A 19,636-nucleotide genomic window follows, 5' to 3' on the forward strand; every position below is an offset into this window, starting at 1 on the left:
AGGGCTAATTCATCAGTTAGTCATAATAATTTTCAAATTAATCTACTCATTTATCCCTTTAGCTCCTAGGGTAAGGAGCGAATATGTAAGGGCTAATCCATCAGTTAGCTATAGTAACTTTCAAATTAATCTATTCATTTTTCCTCTTCACTTTCTCCTTCACCTCTCCTCCTTTTCTGGATTGTCAAAAAAAATCATTGCAAAATAAATTGACGTCAAATTGCAGTGCTTCAAATTGATACTGAATTCAAATGTTTGTTACTGAGTCGACACGAATATTGACATGCAGAGTCGATATCTAAATCAAAAACATAAAAAAAAAGATTGAAATCCCTATTTACTAGTAACCGCCAAATGTAGCTACAAATGATTTTTATTTTTATTTTAAACTGTACGACAGGCAGAAAAGCTTTCCGGGAATGGGTGTTCTAGGAGTCTGGCACGGTTTTTTTCGAGTGGATATGACCCAAAGGGGGGATATTCTATGATGGTTATGTTTAAGTTGGTATTTTTATCTTTTAATTGCATTTGTAGATTGATCTTTCTTTTTTAGTTGATCTGTTTAATAGTTTAACCGATTCTTTTAATTATTTTCGTAGGTCGTTTTCTTTTTTTCCTCTTGTTTTTGTGGCCATGACCCTTCAGGGCTTTTCACGGCAAACATACATACATATACAAATACGTTATAGTTGGCCCAGGCGCCGTTTTAACGGAGTGAGGGACTATTTTACTGGTGTGTCTGAATTTGCCATGAGAAAGAACCTGTTCGACATATCTCAAGCTACAGAGACTTACAAGCTTAGTTTTCTGTTAGTGGCAATCAATAAATAGTTTCCTTTAATATTGCTGAAAAAGAATCCATAATCATTGTGTAAAGGTATTTCTGCACGACGAAATAAGAGATACCAACGAAGGATGATATTCCCCAGCCAATTATTTTTTTTTTGCTATCATTTGGTATCGTTGTTTACGCCACTTACTTGAATGGTTTTTCGCCTGAGTGAACCCGTTCATGCTTCTTTAAGTCTGACCTGTTACTGAACAGTTTGGTACAGTAGCTACAACGCAATGCAAGTCCATTATGTAACCTCTTATGCTGCTTCAACCTGAAATAATAACGAATACCATTTCATTGACATTATGGTAAGGTTTACCCTTTTTTTTTTTTTTTTTTTAGATGGGGGGGGGGGGCACATCCAAAAACCAACAAACGAGCAGGCAAATTATGTGAAAAATACAAAAAGTACAACGAAAACTGTGAATGTTTTTATGATGATCGGATCCCCCACCCCAATCTGTACGTGTTTGATGAACAGTATATCAGTTACCTAATAATTTAATTTCGTAATTCCTCAAATTCTATTTTGCTTTATAAGTTATTTTATGCTTTGTCTCAACACAAAACAAGGGTTAAAAAACGAAAAAAAAAACGGCTATACATTTTAAAAGGCGTATCAAGCATAAAGAGTGATTCCAAGTATTAATTTGATCAATGATTACTTCCTAACACTAAAATTTATATTTGCATAACATTTGACGATGAGCACTTTAATCAAGTCATCTAATGTACCTACTTAATCCTAATTATATGAGTAATTGCAGATATTTTTAATCCCTCAAGTACGATTACCCGTAACTCAACCTCGCTCAATTCAACCGATTCAGCTCAACCTCGTTCAATTGAGCCCCCGATTAACTTACCCCCGTTCAACTCCACCTCCATGCAAGTCAATCCTCACTCAACTCAACCTCCGAACAATTCAACCTGCATCTAACTTGTTTCATTCAAAGCAACTCCCGTTCAAACCCCATGCAACTCAACCACCATTCACCTAAAACCCTCCAAAGGTTAGGTTAAATTAGGTTGAAAGGGGATGGGTAGTAAATTTGCTGTGGTAGACCAAATCTAAAGAAAACATGCTAATAAAATAAAAGTGGCACCATTCGATTCCATATTTTTTGCTCTTCGCAAATATCACAGCCACTTTTCTGACAATGCATACCATCCCCACTCCTGACGGTCTCAGATATAACCCTAGAATAAATTAGAACAATAATACAATGAAATTTTAATCTATAATTGCAGCATCTTTCTATTATTCAGATTAACATGTTTCCTATCATAGTTATCTGCATTTTAAAATCATTCCAAATAGCAGAAGAATAGAAAAATATATTATTAGGGCTATATCTGGAAAAATTAGAGGGGGGGGGGGGGTCCGAAAAGCAGCCATGATATTTAGAAAGAGCATAAAACAAGGACTATAATGCTACTACTCATATTTAGATAGCATACTTCCTTTAGATGTGGTCAACCATAGCAAATTTATCGACTGGGTGAACTCCAACGGTGTTGAATCGAACGCAGTTAACTGAAACGGGAATTGAGTCTCTTTGGTTACAAGTCGTTACCAAAGAGCATGATTAACTTATACGAGTGTAAACTGGCGCTAGCGTTGACAAACAAAAACTATTACCAACTATCTATTGTTTGGCGACACCTAGCATTTTCCCGGTGTTATAATGATAATAATTAATTTAATTAGTGTAATTCGTAGAATTAAGATAGAAATAAGACTCTGATTTCACTTGCTGACAGAAAAACGGTTGCAAAGCTTGAAAAATTCCAAATGTCACCATATTCCAAGATGGCATTGATTGTCTTTTTGTCCGCACTAGCGCCAGTTCCCACTGTTAAAGTTACCCTTACTCTTTGGGTCGTTACCACGATACATTTGTTCTCTTAAATAAAATAAAAAAAACAAGTTTTTTTTTAAAAAAAAGTAAGGAGTAAGATTAAAACTTAAAACGAACAGAAATTACTCCGTATATGAAAGGGGCTTTTCCTCCTCAACGCCCTGCTCTTTACGCTAAAGTTTGACTCTTTCTCTTAACTCTACTTTTTAAAACAGTAAGAAACTTTAGCGTAAAGAGAGGGGCGTTGATGAGGAAAAGCCCTTTTCATAAACGGAGTAATTTCTGTTCGTTTTAAGTTTTAATGTTGCTCCTTACTTTCATTTAAAAAAACTTGTTTTTGTATTTAATTTCTGGACGTTTTTGAATTAATGCATGTTTTGATCTTGGCTCTCCGCACATAAATAATTAAAACGAAATTTGCATGTTAATTAATTGCAATTAATCGGAAGATTTTGAGAAAAAAGGAGCGAGGGAAGAGGCCTAGTTGCCGTCCAATTTTTTGATTACTTAAAAAGGCAACTAGAACTTTTTAATTTTTTACAAACGTTTTCATTGGTAGAAAATATACGTAACTTACGAATTAACTTACGTAACGAATTTCTATATTCGTATGTTTTTATTGCGTATATGAGGGGGTTCAACCCTCGTCGATACCTCGCTCTTTACACTAAAGCTTAAATGTTGTCCCAATTCCTTAAGAATGACCTCTGAATCACAAAGGCCGTAGAATAAATAGTTGAAATTACTAAAAATACATTAGCGTAAAGAGTGAGGTATAACGAGGAGGTAAACCCCTCATATGCGTAATAATTTTTGTTCGTTTTAAGTTTTAATGCTGCTCCTTACTTTCAGTAGAAAAACCTTTTCATATTTATTTTTTCATTGTTTTTTCAAATAATGCTAGAAAATCCTGCGCCCCTTCATTGAAATTCTCTTCCCCCATGAGAAGTTCCTTCGTGGAAATATCCTACCACGTAACCCCCCCCCCCCCAACTCTCCCCCATAAACCCAAAAAATCCCCCTGAAAACGTCTGTACACTTCCCAGTAACCATTACTACATGTCAACACAGGTCAAAGTTTGTAACTTGCAGTCCCTCCAACGGGGACTACGGTGGAGTAAGTCGTCCCTAAAGATGTAATTATTAGGTTTTTCAACTATGGTGAATAAAATGGCTATCTCAGAATTTTGATCCAGTGACTTTTGGGAAAAAATGAGCGTGGGAGGGGGCCTAGGTGCCCTCCAATTATTTTGGTAGTAAATAATAAAAAGCACTAGAACTTTTAATTTCCGTTAGAATGAGCCCTCTCGCGACATTCTAGGACCAATCAGTCGATAAGATCACCCATGGGAAAAAAACAAAAAAAAACAAAAAAAAACAAAACAAATGAACATTCATCCGTGATCTCTCTTCTGGCAAAAAATGCAAAATTCCACATTTTTGTAGATAGGAGCTTGAAACTTCTACAATACAGTTTTCTGATACGCTGAATCTGATGGTGTCATTTTCGTTAAGATTGTATGACTTTAAGGGGATGTTTTCCCCTATTTTCTAAAATGAGGCAAATTATCTCAGGCTCGTAACTTTTGATGGGTAAGACTAAACTTGATGAAACTTATATATTTAAAATCAGCATTTAAATGCAATTCTTTTGATGTAACTATTGGTATTAAAATTCCATTTTTTAGAGTTTCGATTACTATTGAGCCGGGTCGCTTGATTTTAGCTTACTTATAATTGAGGCACGGTTTTTGGATTCGGAAATGAAAAGGACTGACTCATTAAATTTCAAGATTAAAAAAGTGTTAACGAATTAGATATGGCTTCAATACTAGACACGACGAGATTCCAGAAATCACTGATGACTGATTTATCACTATCTGCTTTTAATATTAAAAAGGCAATTTCTTTTTCTGCATCAATTATGCAACGAGCTGATTTGATTTTTTTTTTTTTTACTACTTTTTCAGTGGAAGATATAGAGAGAATTTTCAATTTATAAAGGCCGAATTTCGAAAGGGAAGGCTGTCATTTGTGCTTTACTGAAAATTAAGAACGTTCCTTAAATTGAAACTTTTGTTCGATCCGTGTTTTTTCTATACCATTTGAAACAAACTGATTTAAAAAGACACAAAATACCGTAGAAAATAAGGTCTTGCGTCACAGTAAAACTGAATGAACTGTCACAAATGTTTTGTATTAATAAATTCTATACTTAAATTAGACTTTTATTGCTCCTCGAGCCCCAGAAAGCCTAGAGTGTCATTTGGGTTTTTAATAAAATTAAATAAAAAAGCAAGTGTCTTCAACCGATGAAAAGATCAAAATTATAGGTAAAAATTGGGAAGTTTTAAGAACAGGGCCAAATTTTCGTCAGTATTGCAATATTGTACTGCCAAATAAGAAAAACTAATTAGTTAAATTTGACATTTCTTTTTGTCCATAGAATTCAAACATTAACGATCTCCCGAGGACAACAACAACTTTCAAGGAAAGCTCTACACCTTCTTAGGCTCTTTTAGCTTCTACTTTTTACTTATTTTTACAAACTTTTCTTTGTTTTAGCGTGGCACCCACTACAATCAAAAACTGCATAAGTATATAAGGGGGTGAGCCCTTTTTCATCAAAAAAAAGAAACTCCGATTTCTAAAATTTTTTGAGATATGTATGGTCGGTGGAAGTTCCAAATTAACTTCAAACAATCATATTTCACTGTCCTTAGCGCCTTGAAAACGCCGTTTTTGCTTTGCTTTAAAATTAAAAGATGGGGCACAAACCTACTCTTTATTCAGTAGACGGGTTAGTAGGTTTGAAAACTCCCCCCCCCATGTCCGTCCAACTCGTAAAAATGTCATAAAGATGCATAAAAATACATTTTCGATGCCTTTGTATACCCCCAAACCAAAATCCTGGATACGGCCCTACCCACACCCTTTCGTAATGGGTGCAACGATAAAGACCTTTGGTTTTTTCAAAGTTCTTTTTAATTCAGTTTTCGATTCATTGAATTTCTCCTAGAACTTAATCTAGTTTAAATTATATTTACCTCATGGATCGAAATATTATTTTGTTCAAAGACTTTCTTTGTTTGTTAAATGAGTGCAGGTTTTATAGAATAAGCCTAAATAACCTGGTAGAATAATTTAATTTCTCTTCTTCAGGAAAACTAATGGAATGACCTTATTTGTCCCTGTCAATTTGTGCTGGTTAGCTGTTCGTTCTTTAATAATTGGATAAACATAGCCAAAGGAAAATCTTAGAAAATTGTTTTATATCCTTGATACTTTAAGTTTTTCTTGAAAATCGTTAAGTATTTGAAGATTTAATTTATACAAATCGATTAAAATTACAACACATAGTTGATTAACGTAACTCATGTAAAAAATTGGAAGAATATTTTATATATATATAATATTTATAAGATATATATATATATCTATATATATAGATATATATATATAAGATATATAAGATATATATAAGATATATAAGATATATATATAAGAATATTTATATATATACATAATACTCTTTACAGCTCAAGGCAATGAAAGATACATTGTTTGAATGACAGTTGGTCCCACTACCTCCAATAAAGTATGCACGTCTCTACAAAATGAACCAGCGTAAAAAGATCAGATCAAAAAGCATTCTGCAATGTCTTTTGACCAAGGATAAAACTTAGATGTCTTAAGCTACAGCTATGAAAGAAGATGATAAGTCTTGTTCATTGATAATCCTCGTAAGTGACAAGGTCGGTGTCTGGTGTGCCATTAATCATTGCTTTCAGAGAGAGTTGATATAGTGTCATGAAAACTACATTCCTTTTTTTGAAAATAAGTCGATGCCGAAACGGCCTTTTTTACGGACTTATTCGAAAATTTAAAAACCATATCTGAAAAAAGGGCAACATGGAAATCGAATTTTCCTCAGAACCACCTTTGGGAATACTTTATACTTCGGGACCTTTTTACGGACTTCTGTAGCCGAATATCGGCTGGTACGTTCTGCTTTATAGACACTTGCACACCCGGACCTTTGGGTCCATGCCCCTAATCCGATATCTCGAAATTTGTACACCTTATTCAACAGTTTTCCTTTTAATTCGTATTTTTGACACTTCGAAGTAACCTACGACATTGAAACCAATCCATGTGTATATGCATGTAATCTAAAAACGAAGTCCATTAACATGTTGCCGCAACTGCATTCCGATATTGAAATATTATGCATAAACATTAAAAACTTAAGGCTTCTTTGGGTTGTATGTTGTATAACTTAGTTAGCTCAAAAATGTGCATTGAGAAGTGGTATTTTATGCAATCTCTCCACTGAAGATCCATATTTAATACAAAATTACTACAGATGACACTGCTATATGCTTTTACTACACAATCCTGCCGTAAGCGGGTATTTTTGGCGATAACACAGCCTGTGTTTTATATTTCAAAAAGAGGTAACTTGTAAGGATAAAATAGAACCGAAAAACAGGTTGTTCCCAAATGGGATAAATGGGAGTGAATCTCTAAAGAGATCGTGGTGGAAAATGAGCGTGCACAGATGTGTTGGTTTCAGGTGGTTAGTGCTGCAGTGAGTTTTTATTAGTAGTAGATGCATGACCTGAAAATCTTGCATTCTACCACAGACTTTTAACACTTTTGAGAATTTTTTGGCCACTGAAAGATATTCTAAACTTTCATATCCCCTTCTGAACCTACATCCTTCTCCTTCTAACACAGTCTACTTGGATTTGCACCTACGAATTGTCTTAGTTTCTTTATTCTTTGTGACTTTGTGAATTATAGGGTTAAAAGATGTCTAGAAAACTCCAACAAAACTTAAAAACATATCTCTTCCAATCCTCCTGAAACAATAGGAACCCAGAACCGGGCTGTATCTTCTAGATCATGACGACAAAACTAATTCCTAGAATTAAATTTGGGCAATATTTCTAAGCCTAAAAATTAGAGCACTTGGAATGGTCACGGCTCAATTTTTTTCTCTTCACGGTCACGGCTCAATTTTTGTTTCTTCAAAAGATATTGCCAAAATGAAAAATTCTTGTTAATCTTTACATTAAAAAAAACTTGTTAAAATAACGTGACAAATCCCTTACGAAGTGTTTACTTTTTCTGTCGGCCTTAAAGTGATGTATCTAACAGTTCGTGGAAACGACCTGTGGTAAGGAGCGACCCGGCTCAATAGTAACCTAAACTCTAAAAACGGAATTTCGATACCAATAGGTACATCAAAAGAATTGCATTTAAATGTTCCCACATAGCCCCCTCTTCTCAACCTCCCCCCCCTCCCCACCAAAAATCCCCCTGAAAACGTCTCTACATTTCCCAATAACCATTAATATATGCAAACACTGGTCAAAATTTGCAACTTGCAGCCCCTCCCACGGGGACTGTGGGGGAGTAAGTCGTCCCCAAAGACATTGTTATAAGGTTTTTCGACTATGCTGAATAAAATGGCTATCTCAGAATTTTGATCCGACTACTTCGGGAAAAAAAATGAGGGTGGAAGGGGGCCTAGGTGCCCTCCAATTTTTTTGTCACTTAAAAAGGGCACTAGAACTTTTCATTTCCGTTCGAATGAGCCCTCTCGCAAAATTCTAGGACCAATGGGTCGATACGATCATCCCTGGGAAAAAGAAAAAAAAAAATAAAAATAAATAAACACGCATCCGTGATTTGTCTTCTGGCAAAAAATACAAAATTCCACATTTTTGTAGATAGGATCTTGGAACTTGTACAATAGGGTTCTCTGATACGCTGAATCTGATGGTGTGATTTTCATTAAGATTCTATGACTTTTAGGGGGTGTTTCACCCTATTTTCTAAAATAGGGCAGATTTTCTCAGGCTCGTAACTTTTGATGGGTAAGTCTAAACTTGATGAAACTTATATATTTAAATCAGCATTAAAATGCGATTCTTTTGATGTAACTATTGGTATCAAAAGTAATAGAGAATGTTTTTCCTTTAATTCTTTAAGAGCCTACGAGTGCCGGGGCTTGTTTACTTCAGGATATCTTTGGTTGTTATGCAATAGGGTTTGGCCGTTACCTAATAGTGTTTTTTCTTCGATTGTTTAAAAAACTACGAGGGCTAGGGCTTGTTTACTTCAGGATTTCTTTGGATGTTACATAATAGGGATTGTTTACTTCTAATTGTTAGTAATAAGGCTTGTTTACTGATGTTGAGGGATGATCCAATCTTGTTAAGTAATTCTTTAGAGGGTATTATCAGATAATATTGAGGTTGTTGACAAAACACACAGACACAAACACACACAGACATACACACACGCAGACGTTTTTGTGTGTGTTTTTTTATTTGTCTCTCTCCGAGCAGGCCTGTGTGAATGAGTGTCTGTTTGCATATTTCTTTCGTGTTCAGTGTGTCTGACTGTGCATGTTTGTGTGTCAGACTTCGTGTTTTTTTGTATGTTTTTGTCTCTCCACCGTGCCTGTTTGACTGAGAGTCTGGATGTGTGCGCGCGTGTGTGTGTGTGAATTTGGAAAAAAATCCAGCTCATCTCTCTGACTGGTCAAAAATCCTGCTAAGCTATCTCAACATATTGCAACAGTTGGCTAAATATGCATCTTGGCAATATGCATCAGAAACGAGGCATTATCATTGAAAACCTCGCAGAAATAACTGAATACAAAAATATATCTTTTTCTAGCAGGATCTTAATGAAATTTAATATTTAAAAAGATATTGTGCCTCAGAGCTCTTATTTTAAATCCCGACCAGATCCGGTGTTATTGGGGATATGTGGAGGGGGCAACCTGAAATCTTGGAAAACGCTTAGAGTGGAGGGAACAGGATGAAAGTTGGTGGGAAAAATAAGCAAAAGTCCTAGATACGTGATTGTCATAACCGGAACGGATCCGCTCTCCTTGGGAGAGTTGGACAGGGGGTTATTTTGGAAAAATTAGAAAAAATGAGGTATTTTTAACTTACGAACGAGTGATTGGATCTTAATGAGATTTGATATTTATAAGGACCTCGTAGCTCACACCTCCTACTTTAAATCCCGACTGAACCCAGTGTCACTGGGGGGAGTTGGGGGGAACTGGAAATCTTGGAAAACGCTTAGAGTGGAGATATAGGGAAGAAACTTGGTGGGAAGAATAAGATTAAGTCTTAGATACGTGATTGAAATAACCGGACTGAATTCACTCTCTTTGGGGGAAATGGGGGGGGGGGTGTTAACTCGAAAAAATTACAAAAATTGTGGTATTTTTAACTTACGAAAAGGTGACCAGATCTTAATGAAATTTAATATTTAGAAGAAATTCATGTCTCAGAGCTCTTATTTTAAATCTCGGCCAGATCTGATTACATTGAGGGGAATTGGAGGGGGAAACCGGAAATCTTGGAAAACGCTTAGAGTGGAGAGATTGGGATGAAACTCGGTGGGTAGATTCAGCAAATGTCGTAGATACGTAATTGACGTAACCAGACTGGATCCGCTCTCTTTGAAGGAGTTGGGGGGGGTCCAGTGCTTTGGCGAGTTCGATGCTTTTGGACGTGTTAGGATGATAAAAATTGGTAGGCGCATCAGGAACCTGCATAAATTGACTTGTTAAAGCCGTTTTCCCTGATTCGACTATCTGGGGGGCTGAAGGAAGAGGAAAAATTAGAAAAAATGAAGTATGTTTAACGTACAAATGGGTGATCAAATCTTAATGAATTTTGATATTTAGAAGGACCTCATGTGTCAGAGCTTATCCTGACCGGTATTAAGCCACTGATTTTCCTTTTAAATCAGTCTATTTATTCTTAGAATTTCGCTAGAGCTCATGCTAGATGAGCTCTTGGCTCTTCCGACCTCGTCAGAAGCGTCATACGAGTTCTTAGCTCTTGTTCTTGTAGGTGTGTCTAATAGAGCAATAAAACGATGCATTTTCATAAAGACTTGTCAGAGATATTTCTTAATCAGCTAAAATGTACCTCTAAAAACAACTCTTCCCCCCACCTGGAATTGCTTGCCCTATGGACCAGCCAAATATTGTCATAGTTGTGTGAATATGCATAGTCTTTTTTCAAAGAAACGTTTTAATTTTCATTAAAACCTCTCAGAAAGTAACCGATCGCAGAACTGTCTCTTTTTCCTGTAGGTGCGTCTAATAGAGCAATAAAAACGACGCATTTCGTTAAGACCTCTCAGCAATATCTATTAATATGTCTTCACGACCCTTCCCCTGAAATGGCTTGCTAGGGTGGTTCAGCCACATATTGTCACGGTGGCGTGAATATGCAAAGTCTTTGCTCAAAGAAACGCGGTATTTTCATTGTAACGTGTCTCCTAATAACCAAAAGGAAAACTGTGTCTCCTTTTTCTTGCAGCTGCGTCTAATAGAGCAATAGAAACGATACATTTTCATTAAGACCTCTGAAAAATATCTCTTAATATGGCTTAAATTTACCTCTAATAACAACCCTCCCCTGGAATTGGCTGCCAGAGTTTCCACCTTTCTTTAATTCATGGTTCTTTTTCCTTGTATTTTGCCCCCAATATTATCTGATAATACCCTCTAAAGCATACTTAACAAGCAGGTGCACATCAAATGTAACCAAATTCTAGTAATCGATTTTCTCCCCTGCATGTCAATTATTGCAGCCATAGAAAAACACGCGATCCATTAAATCATTCTAGCAAGCGGGACAGGGTATTCTCCTTCCGTAGAACAGGTTATAAAGTAGAAAGAATTATCCGAATAATAACATTAGAAAGGCTTTCATAGTCCAGCTGTCTAGCACTCCATATCATTGGGTGACAAAAAACTTTAGATCATAAAGCTTCCCTGAAAAAAAAAAACACATTGAAAGAAAAATGAAATCCTGAAGAAAAACGCCTTAAAGAGAAAAAACACCTTGAAAGAAAAATGAAATCCTGAAAAAATATCTTAAAGTATCATGTAACACTCATGTGAGTACTGTCATTACGTAATACCCTACGTGTGCGCTGTCATCACGTGACATCTCAAGTGTGCGCCGCAATTACGTAACACCCACGAGTGCACCCTCATTACTTAACATCCTATGCATGTGCTGCATTACGTAACATCTCACATGTGCACCACCATTACGTGACACCCCCGTGTGCACTCTCATTACGTAACCCCACGTGTGCATTGTCATTACGTTATTCCCAATAAATATACCAATTCACGTAAAATTACTTCACCCCCAATAAATGTGTCAAGTCACGCAAGATTGCATCATCCCTCAATGTAAGTAAACAAGCCCTATTTCGTAACAACCAAAAATAAACAAACTCAGTTATGTAATATCCAAAGAAATCCTGAAGTAAACAAGCACTGGCCCTCATAGTGTTTTTAAACAATCAAACAAAAAACACTCTATATTAGGTAACACCAAAGCCCTATTACATAACAACCAAAGATATCCTGAAGTAAACAAGCCCCCTGGCCCTCGTAGGTTTTTAGACAACTATAGAGCACTCATTTACGTAGCATGTACCTGCATCTTTTAGAAAACATTCCCCATTACGTAACAACCAGGTGAACTATACCGTTAAATGGGCTTTATAGTGTTGCGTAAGACCCAGGTGGACGCAATAACGTCTTGGGGGACTAGTAGCTCATTTTGCACACCCCCTATGTGTCTTCCCGAAACTGGAACCCCCTCACCACTATTAACAATATTCTTTTCTTTTTCAGTACAAGTTTTGCTTGTAGGGTTTATTTTATACTCCTACATTATGTTGATATTAAAGTTTTTTCTAGTCTTTGGGCACTTTTTTCAGCATATTAGAATCTTTCCAAGCAGAGATCATACGCCACTTCTTCCTAACTAAAGCAAAATGAAAAATACTGAATAACACAAACCAAAATTTTGATCTTTGTGGGCAAACGCAAAGATTAAACTGACTGGAAACAATCAAACGTATGTTCCTTATTGGCAAAAGACAGTCGATAAAAATCACCAGTAAGTCGATCAAATCCATGCCTTCTCCCACCTCCAAAAAAATTGGTCAATGATACCCAAGGTCTTGGAGTCGAAATCATTCCTGCTACATTTTAAAACCAATGCCAGCAATCACCAAGAATTGTTTCCAATGAAGTATGTTAGTGTTCTGCGTCCCGAGATAAATTCTATTAATTGGATTAGTGAGTAGAGGAATAAAATTATTAAAGGAAGAAGAAAATGTGCCCAGAGATAAATCCTATTCACTGGATTAGCAAGTAATAGAATTCAACAAGCAACGAAACATGAAATTACTGACACACGCATACCAAAATTTCAATATCGGTTGGCAAACACAAAGGTTCTCTTAACTAAAAACAAAAAGATTTTATGAAAAACAAAACGGCCCTAGAGTTAACTGCTTGGATAGTCATTTATTTACATCATTTAATTTATAAAGAACTATTTGTCTCTTTCTTCCTTCTATGCTATCTGCTCATTTTCATGGAACTTGCAGAAAATGTTTTAAGGTTCATTTATTGCTAAAGGATCAAGTCGTTAGAAATTAAAGGCTTTGGGGCTTCAAAAACGTTCAGAAATTAAATAAAAAAACAAGTTTTTTTTAACTGAAAGTAAGAGCGACATTAAAACCTAAAACGAACAGAAATTACTTCGTATATGAAAGGGGCTGCTCCCTCCTCAACGCCCCGCTATTTACGCTAAAGTTTGATACTTTCTCTCAACTCTACTTCTTAAAACAGTAAAAAACAATTTAAAAGTCCGTTGCAATTTGTATTCTCTGTAAAACATGCGATTGTATAATTCTAGAGCTGTAATTTGTATCGACAGGATAAGATAATTAAATCATATTTTTAAACCTATCCATTTTCCGAGCCAGAATTATGATAGTACTTAGACTTTTTCTTAGGGAACGGTCTAAAATTGCTCAAAAATACAATTTTTCTTTTCTTTATTTTCGCGTGAAGTCAAGTTTTTTTTTAACTAAAAATAGTGCAAAGTAAATTTCAAGATGAAACTCAATGTCAGCTATCGAATGGCGGAACAAATATAGTCTTGCGCTGAAACATTAAAGCCACAAGAGTGAAGAAAAATAACGCGCATTTTTTAACCTGAAATACAACGCTCTGAACATTTAGACTTTTCTTTCCTTTTTACCAAGTTAGTCGAAGAATTTAGTCTAAATTCGGTAAAAAAAGGAAAAAGAAGAAGATACGATACAAAAAATTGGAGAAAGAAACATTTGGTAAAAGTACAGAAAAGGAGGTTCTTACTAACGTGGAATGTACTTATGAAGGACATCTAGGGAGGCAAATATTAACTTTAGAGAGAGAGAGAGAGAGAGAGAGAGAGAGAGAGAGAGAGAGAGAGAGAGAGAGAGAGAGAGAGAGAGAGAGAGAGAGAGAGCATAAAGCTGAGAGTCTGCTTTTCTACAGTGTAAAGCAAGGTAAAGTGATTTCATAGATTTGAGCAGTATTTGAAGCCTTTCTTCCAAAACTATAGCTTATTTTATAAGAAAGATCCATGCCTCACAAGTAAGATTGGAAGTATAAGCAGGAAAACATCTTCTCGAGCCCTAGTTTTGGCTGAAAAATATTTTCTGAAAACTTTATCCATCTTGCATAAACATTTTTAAATTCTAAAGAAGTCAACGTTCAGGAACAAGGAACTTAGAAATACCTTCTAAGCTCCATTTTCTTTATTATTTTTTTTTTTTTGCTGACGTAGTACAACCGCTATCCGACATCACGGCTAAAGGCAAGAGGGGTTCCATCACAAGAGGTTGGCCAGAAACACTACTAAACATTCCGAAAATGGGAAAATCACTATAGTAGATTTTATCACTTAGTTGAGTCGTGTTTATAAATTTTGTTCATAAAAGAAAAAGAGCTGGCCCATAGAAAAAAAAATGAAAGATGAACAACTTATTGGATAAGTTGGTAAATGCATCTAATAGAATCATGTGGTTCAGAGAGTCAAGAAGTTTCTATATATAATAAGAAATAGTTGTTGCATAATTATGTTTATCTAACGAACCAACAACAATTAGAAACGTTAATGCTACTGCTCGGTCTGTTGGTGGAAAAACATAAGTAAAATATATGATGTGTTTAAAATGGATAAGCGCAGTTGGTATGAGCATAAACTCTTCTAGGTTCATTATAATTTATGCGACCCAGAAAAATCTGTCAAACACTCCCCATGCGAAAATATTGAAAATAGCTCCTGAATAGAAGCGGTAGTCAATCAAACTGAAGAAAAAAAAGTAACTGCTGATGGAAATTTCATTTCATTCCATATTCAGACGGACCATAGTTTCATTAATTTTATGTTGCTTAAAAAAACATCAATAAAATAAAGCAGTTTATATATTAACAGATAGTAACTGAAAATTGAATATTGGCTTAGAAATGAAACACTACAAGTTCTTTCTAAAACATCACGATTTCATACTAATTAATGTTAATACCATTTTTAATGTCAGAACACTCTGACAAAACAAAAAATCGCAAAGAAGATAGAAACGAGGACAATAATAGTCAGTGAAAAAACAGAAGAAAAAGTTATACAAGTATTTCGGTTGATATCTCCGCTCAACCGTCCTCAGTGCAGAGTAATAAAAAAATACTGACTATCCTTTGGACTTGCCTCAGCCGTTAGCACTGCAGACGGCTGAGCGGAGGTCACAACCGAAATATTTGCATTATTTTTTCTTCTGATTTTTACTGGCTATCATTTTCCTCATTTTCTCTTCTTTGCGATTTTTCATTTCGTCATGATTAGTTAGTGATTACTCAGAAAGTAGTTACAAAATAATTTTACAAATATCATATCTCCTTATACGGGAAAATTGTTGGGAACCGAGCAAAATCAACCAATGAAAGTCCAAAAGTGAGAAAAATACAACTGGACTTGTGACACAATCTAGCCAAATTAATAGAAGAGCAGAGCACCGGAAAAACTGTTTTCATTAATGGTTTTCTAGTCACATTAAGTATACAATCATAGCCAAAATTTTACTTTAAATCTATACATACAATAACCATCCCTTTTTGGCAACAACAACGGGTCTGGCCTTCGAACTATTAAGATAACTAGGCTACAACAATATGATTTCACGGAAAAAAAAAAAAAAAAAAAAAACTTCCAGTCTTTTATTATATTATTTTCATGGTCTTTCTTCGTGACATAAGAATGAATTCTAAAAGTAAGCTTAAGCATAACCGTTAGGATACACGACTCTTAGTACTGATAAAAAAAAACTAGCAATGAGATAGTAGGATGAGAAAAACTTTTGTTTCGAAAGCGACTTTCAAAAGCAGTAAATGCCAAATATGCACTTCTTGTCATTAAATAACAATGACAGGTACCGTAAAGATCAAATTATCCTGGATAAGAATTTTCATTAATAACATAAAATAATTTCCAGTTCGAAACAAAAAAGCAGCAGATGTAGCAATAACCTCATTGTTACCTACAACATTAAACAAAATCAATTTAATTTGGTGTTAACAACGAAATGTAAGACCGTAGCTTAAAAACAACACTATGGGAAAGTACTTTCGAATGCGTCACGATTTGACAACATTTATTGCTAATGGTGTTTTTATCACGGGAGAAGCAAACTTTTATTTGGTCAATTTAATCCAACGTTTGTTATTCTCAAGAAGAGAACATTTCTCACTTCAAATAACAACTAATATCTTAAAACTTTCAACAAAAACCAAGGGCTTATGCATTCAACCATTTAGTGAGGGATAGGGGCATTGACGTAAGACTGGACAACATAGACAGCCCAGAGTATGAAATAAAGTCTGCAGCATATAGCCAGGATTGTCAAAGACATTAAGTTTATAAAATTTCACTAGAAAGTGATTATTGACACTTGCGATCCTGAAAAAAAAATCCGTTTTCGTTACAACTTAAAAAACCATTAAAAAGTGTTGAATTTGAGATGTCTAATTGGTTTTCAAAATACGTTCTACCAGCCGTACACCGACTAGATGTTGGATTTGAAAGTGCCGACGTAAACATTCATAAGTTAATGTGCATTGCATCATGCGCTCTCTAAGAAATATGTGCAAATTTCTCATAAGAAAATGAACTAAGGTCTGAGAATGAATATTAACTGTCCAATGACAATCTTCAAAACTCGGATGCATGAAATAAGTCAGTTGTTTGACATCCAACATCAAGCAGTCTTCAAGCAGCAAGTACGTAGAGGTGAATGAATTCCAAATACCCTTTGTTAAATAGAATTGAAAATGGGGAAAAAAACTCAAATCATATAACAGACTACATCCAAAAAGGACCGAGTTTTTTTTGGTTGAAACTAGAGGCTTTCGGAACGTGGGCGTGACAAAATGTTTTTCCCAGTGACAACCATGCCGTATGCAACACGGGACCACCTACTGTTGCAATACAACATACAGCTTCCTTTTAAAAAGGGAATGAGTTAGACCGTCACTGTGATTTCTAACAGCAATTCCCTTAAAACTACAGATTTTATACTTTATAAAGCTTATTTTCATACTTGGAGATTTCATACACGAGGACTTCTCTAATGATCCGGGGGGGGGGATGAGCCAGGAGGTTGAGCAAGGATGAGCCGTATTTAGGCAATAATGCCATGGTTAGAACAGACAAAGATTACGTTTTGGGATTATACAACATATTAAAGAACACGAAAACCTTAAGCCTGATGAAAGAATTCGTTCTTAGTTAACAGCAAATGGCATCAGGCGATGCCAGGTTAACAGCAAATGGCATTGCAATGGTGATGCATACACAGCAATGCATCACCTAAAGTGGTAACTTTTTTCTACTTCAGTTGGTTGTGTAAAGAAACCCAATTTAGGTCATAGCAGAGTCTGGCTAACTGAATTCATTTCAGTTCATTTCAATTCATTCATTTTCAGTTCATTGAATTCATTTTCAGTTCATTTATCCAGCTTTACAAAAAAGGAAAAAAGAGCATCATTTATTCTAATGATAATGTTGTCATATACCACAAAAAAATACTTTAATATTAAACAATTTTTAATATTGAGATTTTTCAAGATTATCAGTGAAACTGAAGGATATAAATGAAGAATAAAAAGGGATTTATAAGTGAGTGTCTTCTTTCAATATTGTCATACAATAATCTTAACAAGTAGCTTAAACATCCTGAGGAAATAGTAGTTATTGCTTAAAATTAAATAAAAAAAAAGTTTTTCGACTGAAAGTAAGGAGAAACATTAAAACTTAAAACGAACAGGAATTATTACGTATATGAGGGGGTTGCCCCTTTCTTAACACCTTGCTCTTCACTCTAAGTTTTTCGGTACTTTAGAACGTTACTTTTTGTTCTAATTAAGCGACCCTTGCGTTTCATGAGTCATTTTCAAAGAACTGTGACAAAATTCAAATTTTAGCGGCAAGAGCGATGTGTTAAGGATGGGGTAAATCCCCTCATATACGCAATAATTTCTGTTCGTTTTAAGTTTTAACGTTGCCCCTTACTTTCAGTTGAAAATAGATCTTTTTTTTATTTAATTCCTGATCGTTTTTTAAATAACGCCAGGATATCTGGCTCCACTTCCACGGAAAAATCCCCCCCCCACGGAAATACACTCTGGAAAATTCAATCCTGGCAAAAATTTACCCCGGACAATTACCCTTAACATCTCCATACGTAAAAATGAATCGGTAAAGAGAAAACAAGACATATAAAGAAATTTCGTATACGAATTCTGGCAAATTCCCCCCAGTGTAAAATTTTCCTGAAGAGTTCATCCCGTAAAAACTTGCCTCTTCGTGGAAAATTCTCCTCATGAAAAATCACCCAGTAAAAAATTCGTCCTCCCCTCCCCACCCAATATATGCATGCATACTTCCCATTAACAAATACTATACGTAAACAATGGGCAAATTTTATAGCTTAAATAGCTTTCCCCAGGGGTTGTGGGGGAGAGGTCATGTTATCTCCAAAGACATAGTTATTCAGCCTTTCAACTATGCTGAACAAAATAACTATCTCAAAATTTTTATCAGACGATTTTGGGAAAAAAGTGGCGTGAGAGGGGGCCTAGTTACCTTCCGATTTTTTTTGGTCACTTACGAAGGCAACTAGAACTTTTCATTTCCGTTGGAATGAGCTCTTTCCCGACATTCTAGGCCCACTGGGTCGATACAATCACCCCTTGGAAAGCATATAAAAAAAAACAAAAAAAAAAACAAAAACATCCGTGATCTTTCTACTGCTAAAAATTACAAAATTACACATTTTTGCGGATAAGAGCTTGAAACCTCTACAGTAAGGTTCTTTGATACGTTGAATCTGATGGTATGATTTCATTTAGATTCTATGACTTGTAGTGGTTCTTTCCCCCTTTTTTGGAAAATCAAACAAATCATCTCAGGCTCGCAACTTTTGATGGGTAAGACTAAACTTAAGGAAAGTTATATATTTGAAATCAACATAATAAGCCAATTCTTTACTTACATCTATTGGTACCAAAATTCCGTTTTTAGAGTTTCGGTGACTATTGAGCCGGGTCACTCCTTACTTACAGTTCGTTACCACGAACTATTTGAAAACAGATAAAGGACAAAGATCATCCTGAGCCGCTGGCGCATAGGACATCTAGGAGCTTTATTTAAAGGGACAAGCAGCCAGCATGTCGCCAAACCTTGCGGCAGCAGGGATAGATCCCTGGGCCCCGTATTGCCAAGCAGAGCATGAATGCTTCGTGCTACACCTGTAAATTATTACCTAAAAAGCGGTTCCAAAGAATCTTGAAGCTTAAATATCAACAATCTCTTTTAGCTCAATGGAAGTTCCCCAGAAAAGCGTGAATTGCAATACAAGATTTGAAAGTCTAAAATCTTAAGTTGAAAAATCTAAGCAGTAAGGACATATTCCTTGACGATTCTTTTTTTTTTTTTTTAGTTTCACATTGCGAACTATCAGAAGAAGATGCAACCTATGA

General features: G+C 35.5%; 1 protein-coding gene across 4 annotated transcripts in view; it reads right to left on the reverse strand.

Moving 5' to 3' along the window:
- Positions 1–19,636, reverse strand: part of LOC136042817 (zinc finger protein 611-like) — a 46,373-nt gene that overhangs the window by 3,581 nt on the left and 23,156 nt on the right. For 3 of the 4 annotated variants that reach the window (XM_065727764.1, XM_065727759.1, XM_065727756.1), the window contains exon 4: positions 981–1,106. In XM_065727764.1, the coding sequence (XP_065583836.1) occupies positions 981–1,106 (126 nt within the window). Of the gene's footprint in view, positions 1–980; positions 1,107–1,941; positions 2,036–19,636 lie in introns of all 4 variants that reach the window. The other variant, XM_065727769.1, reaches the window with a different exon arrangement.

This window comes from Artemia franciscana, chromosome 2 (assembly GCF_032884065.1).
Source record: "Artemia franciscana chromosome 2, ASM3288406v1, whole genome shotgun sequence".
In the NCBI taxonomy this organism is placed as follows: Eukaryota; Metazoa; Arthropoda; class Branchiopoda; order Anostraca; family Artemiidae; genus Artemia; species Artemia franciscana.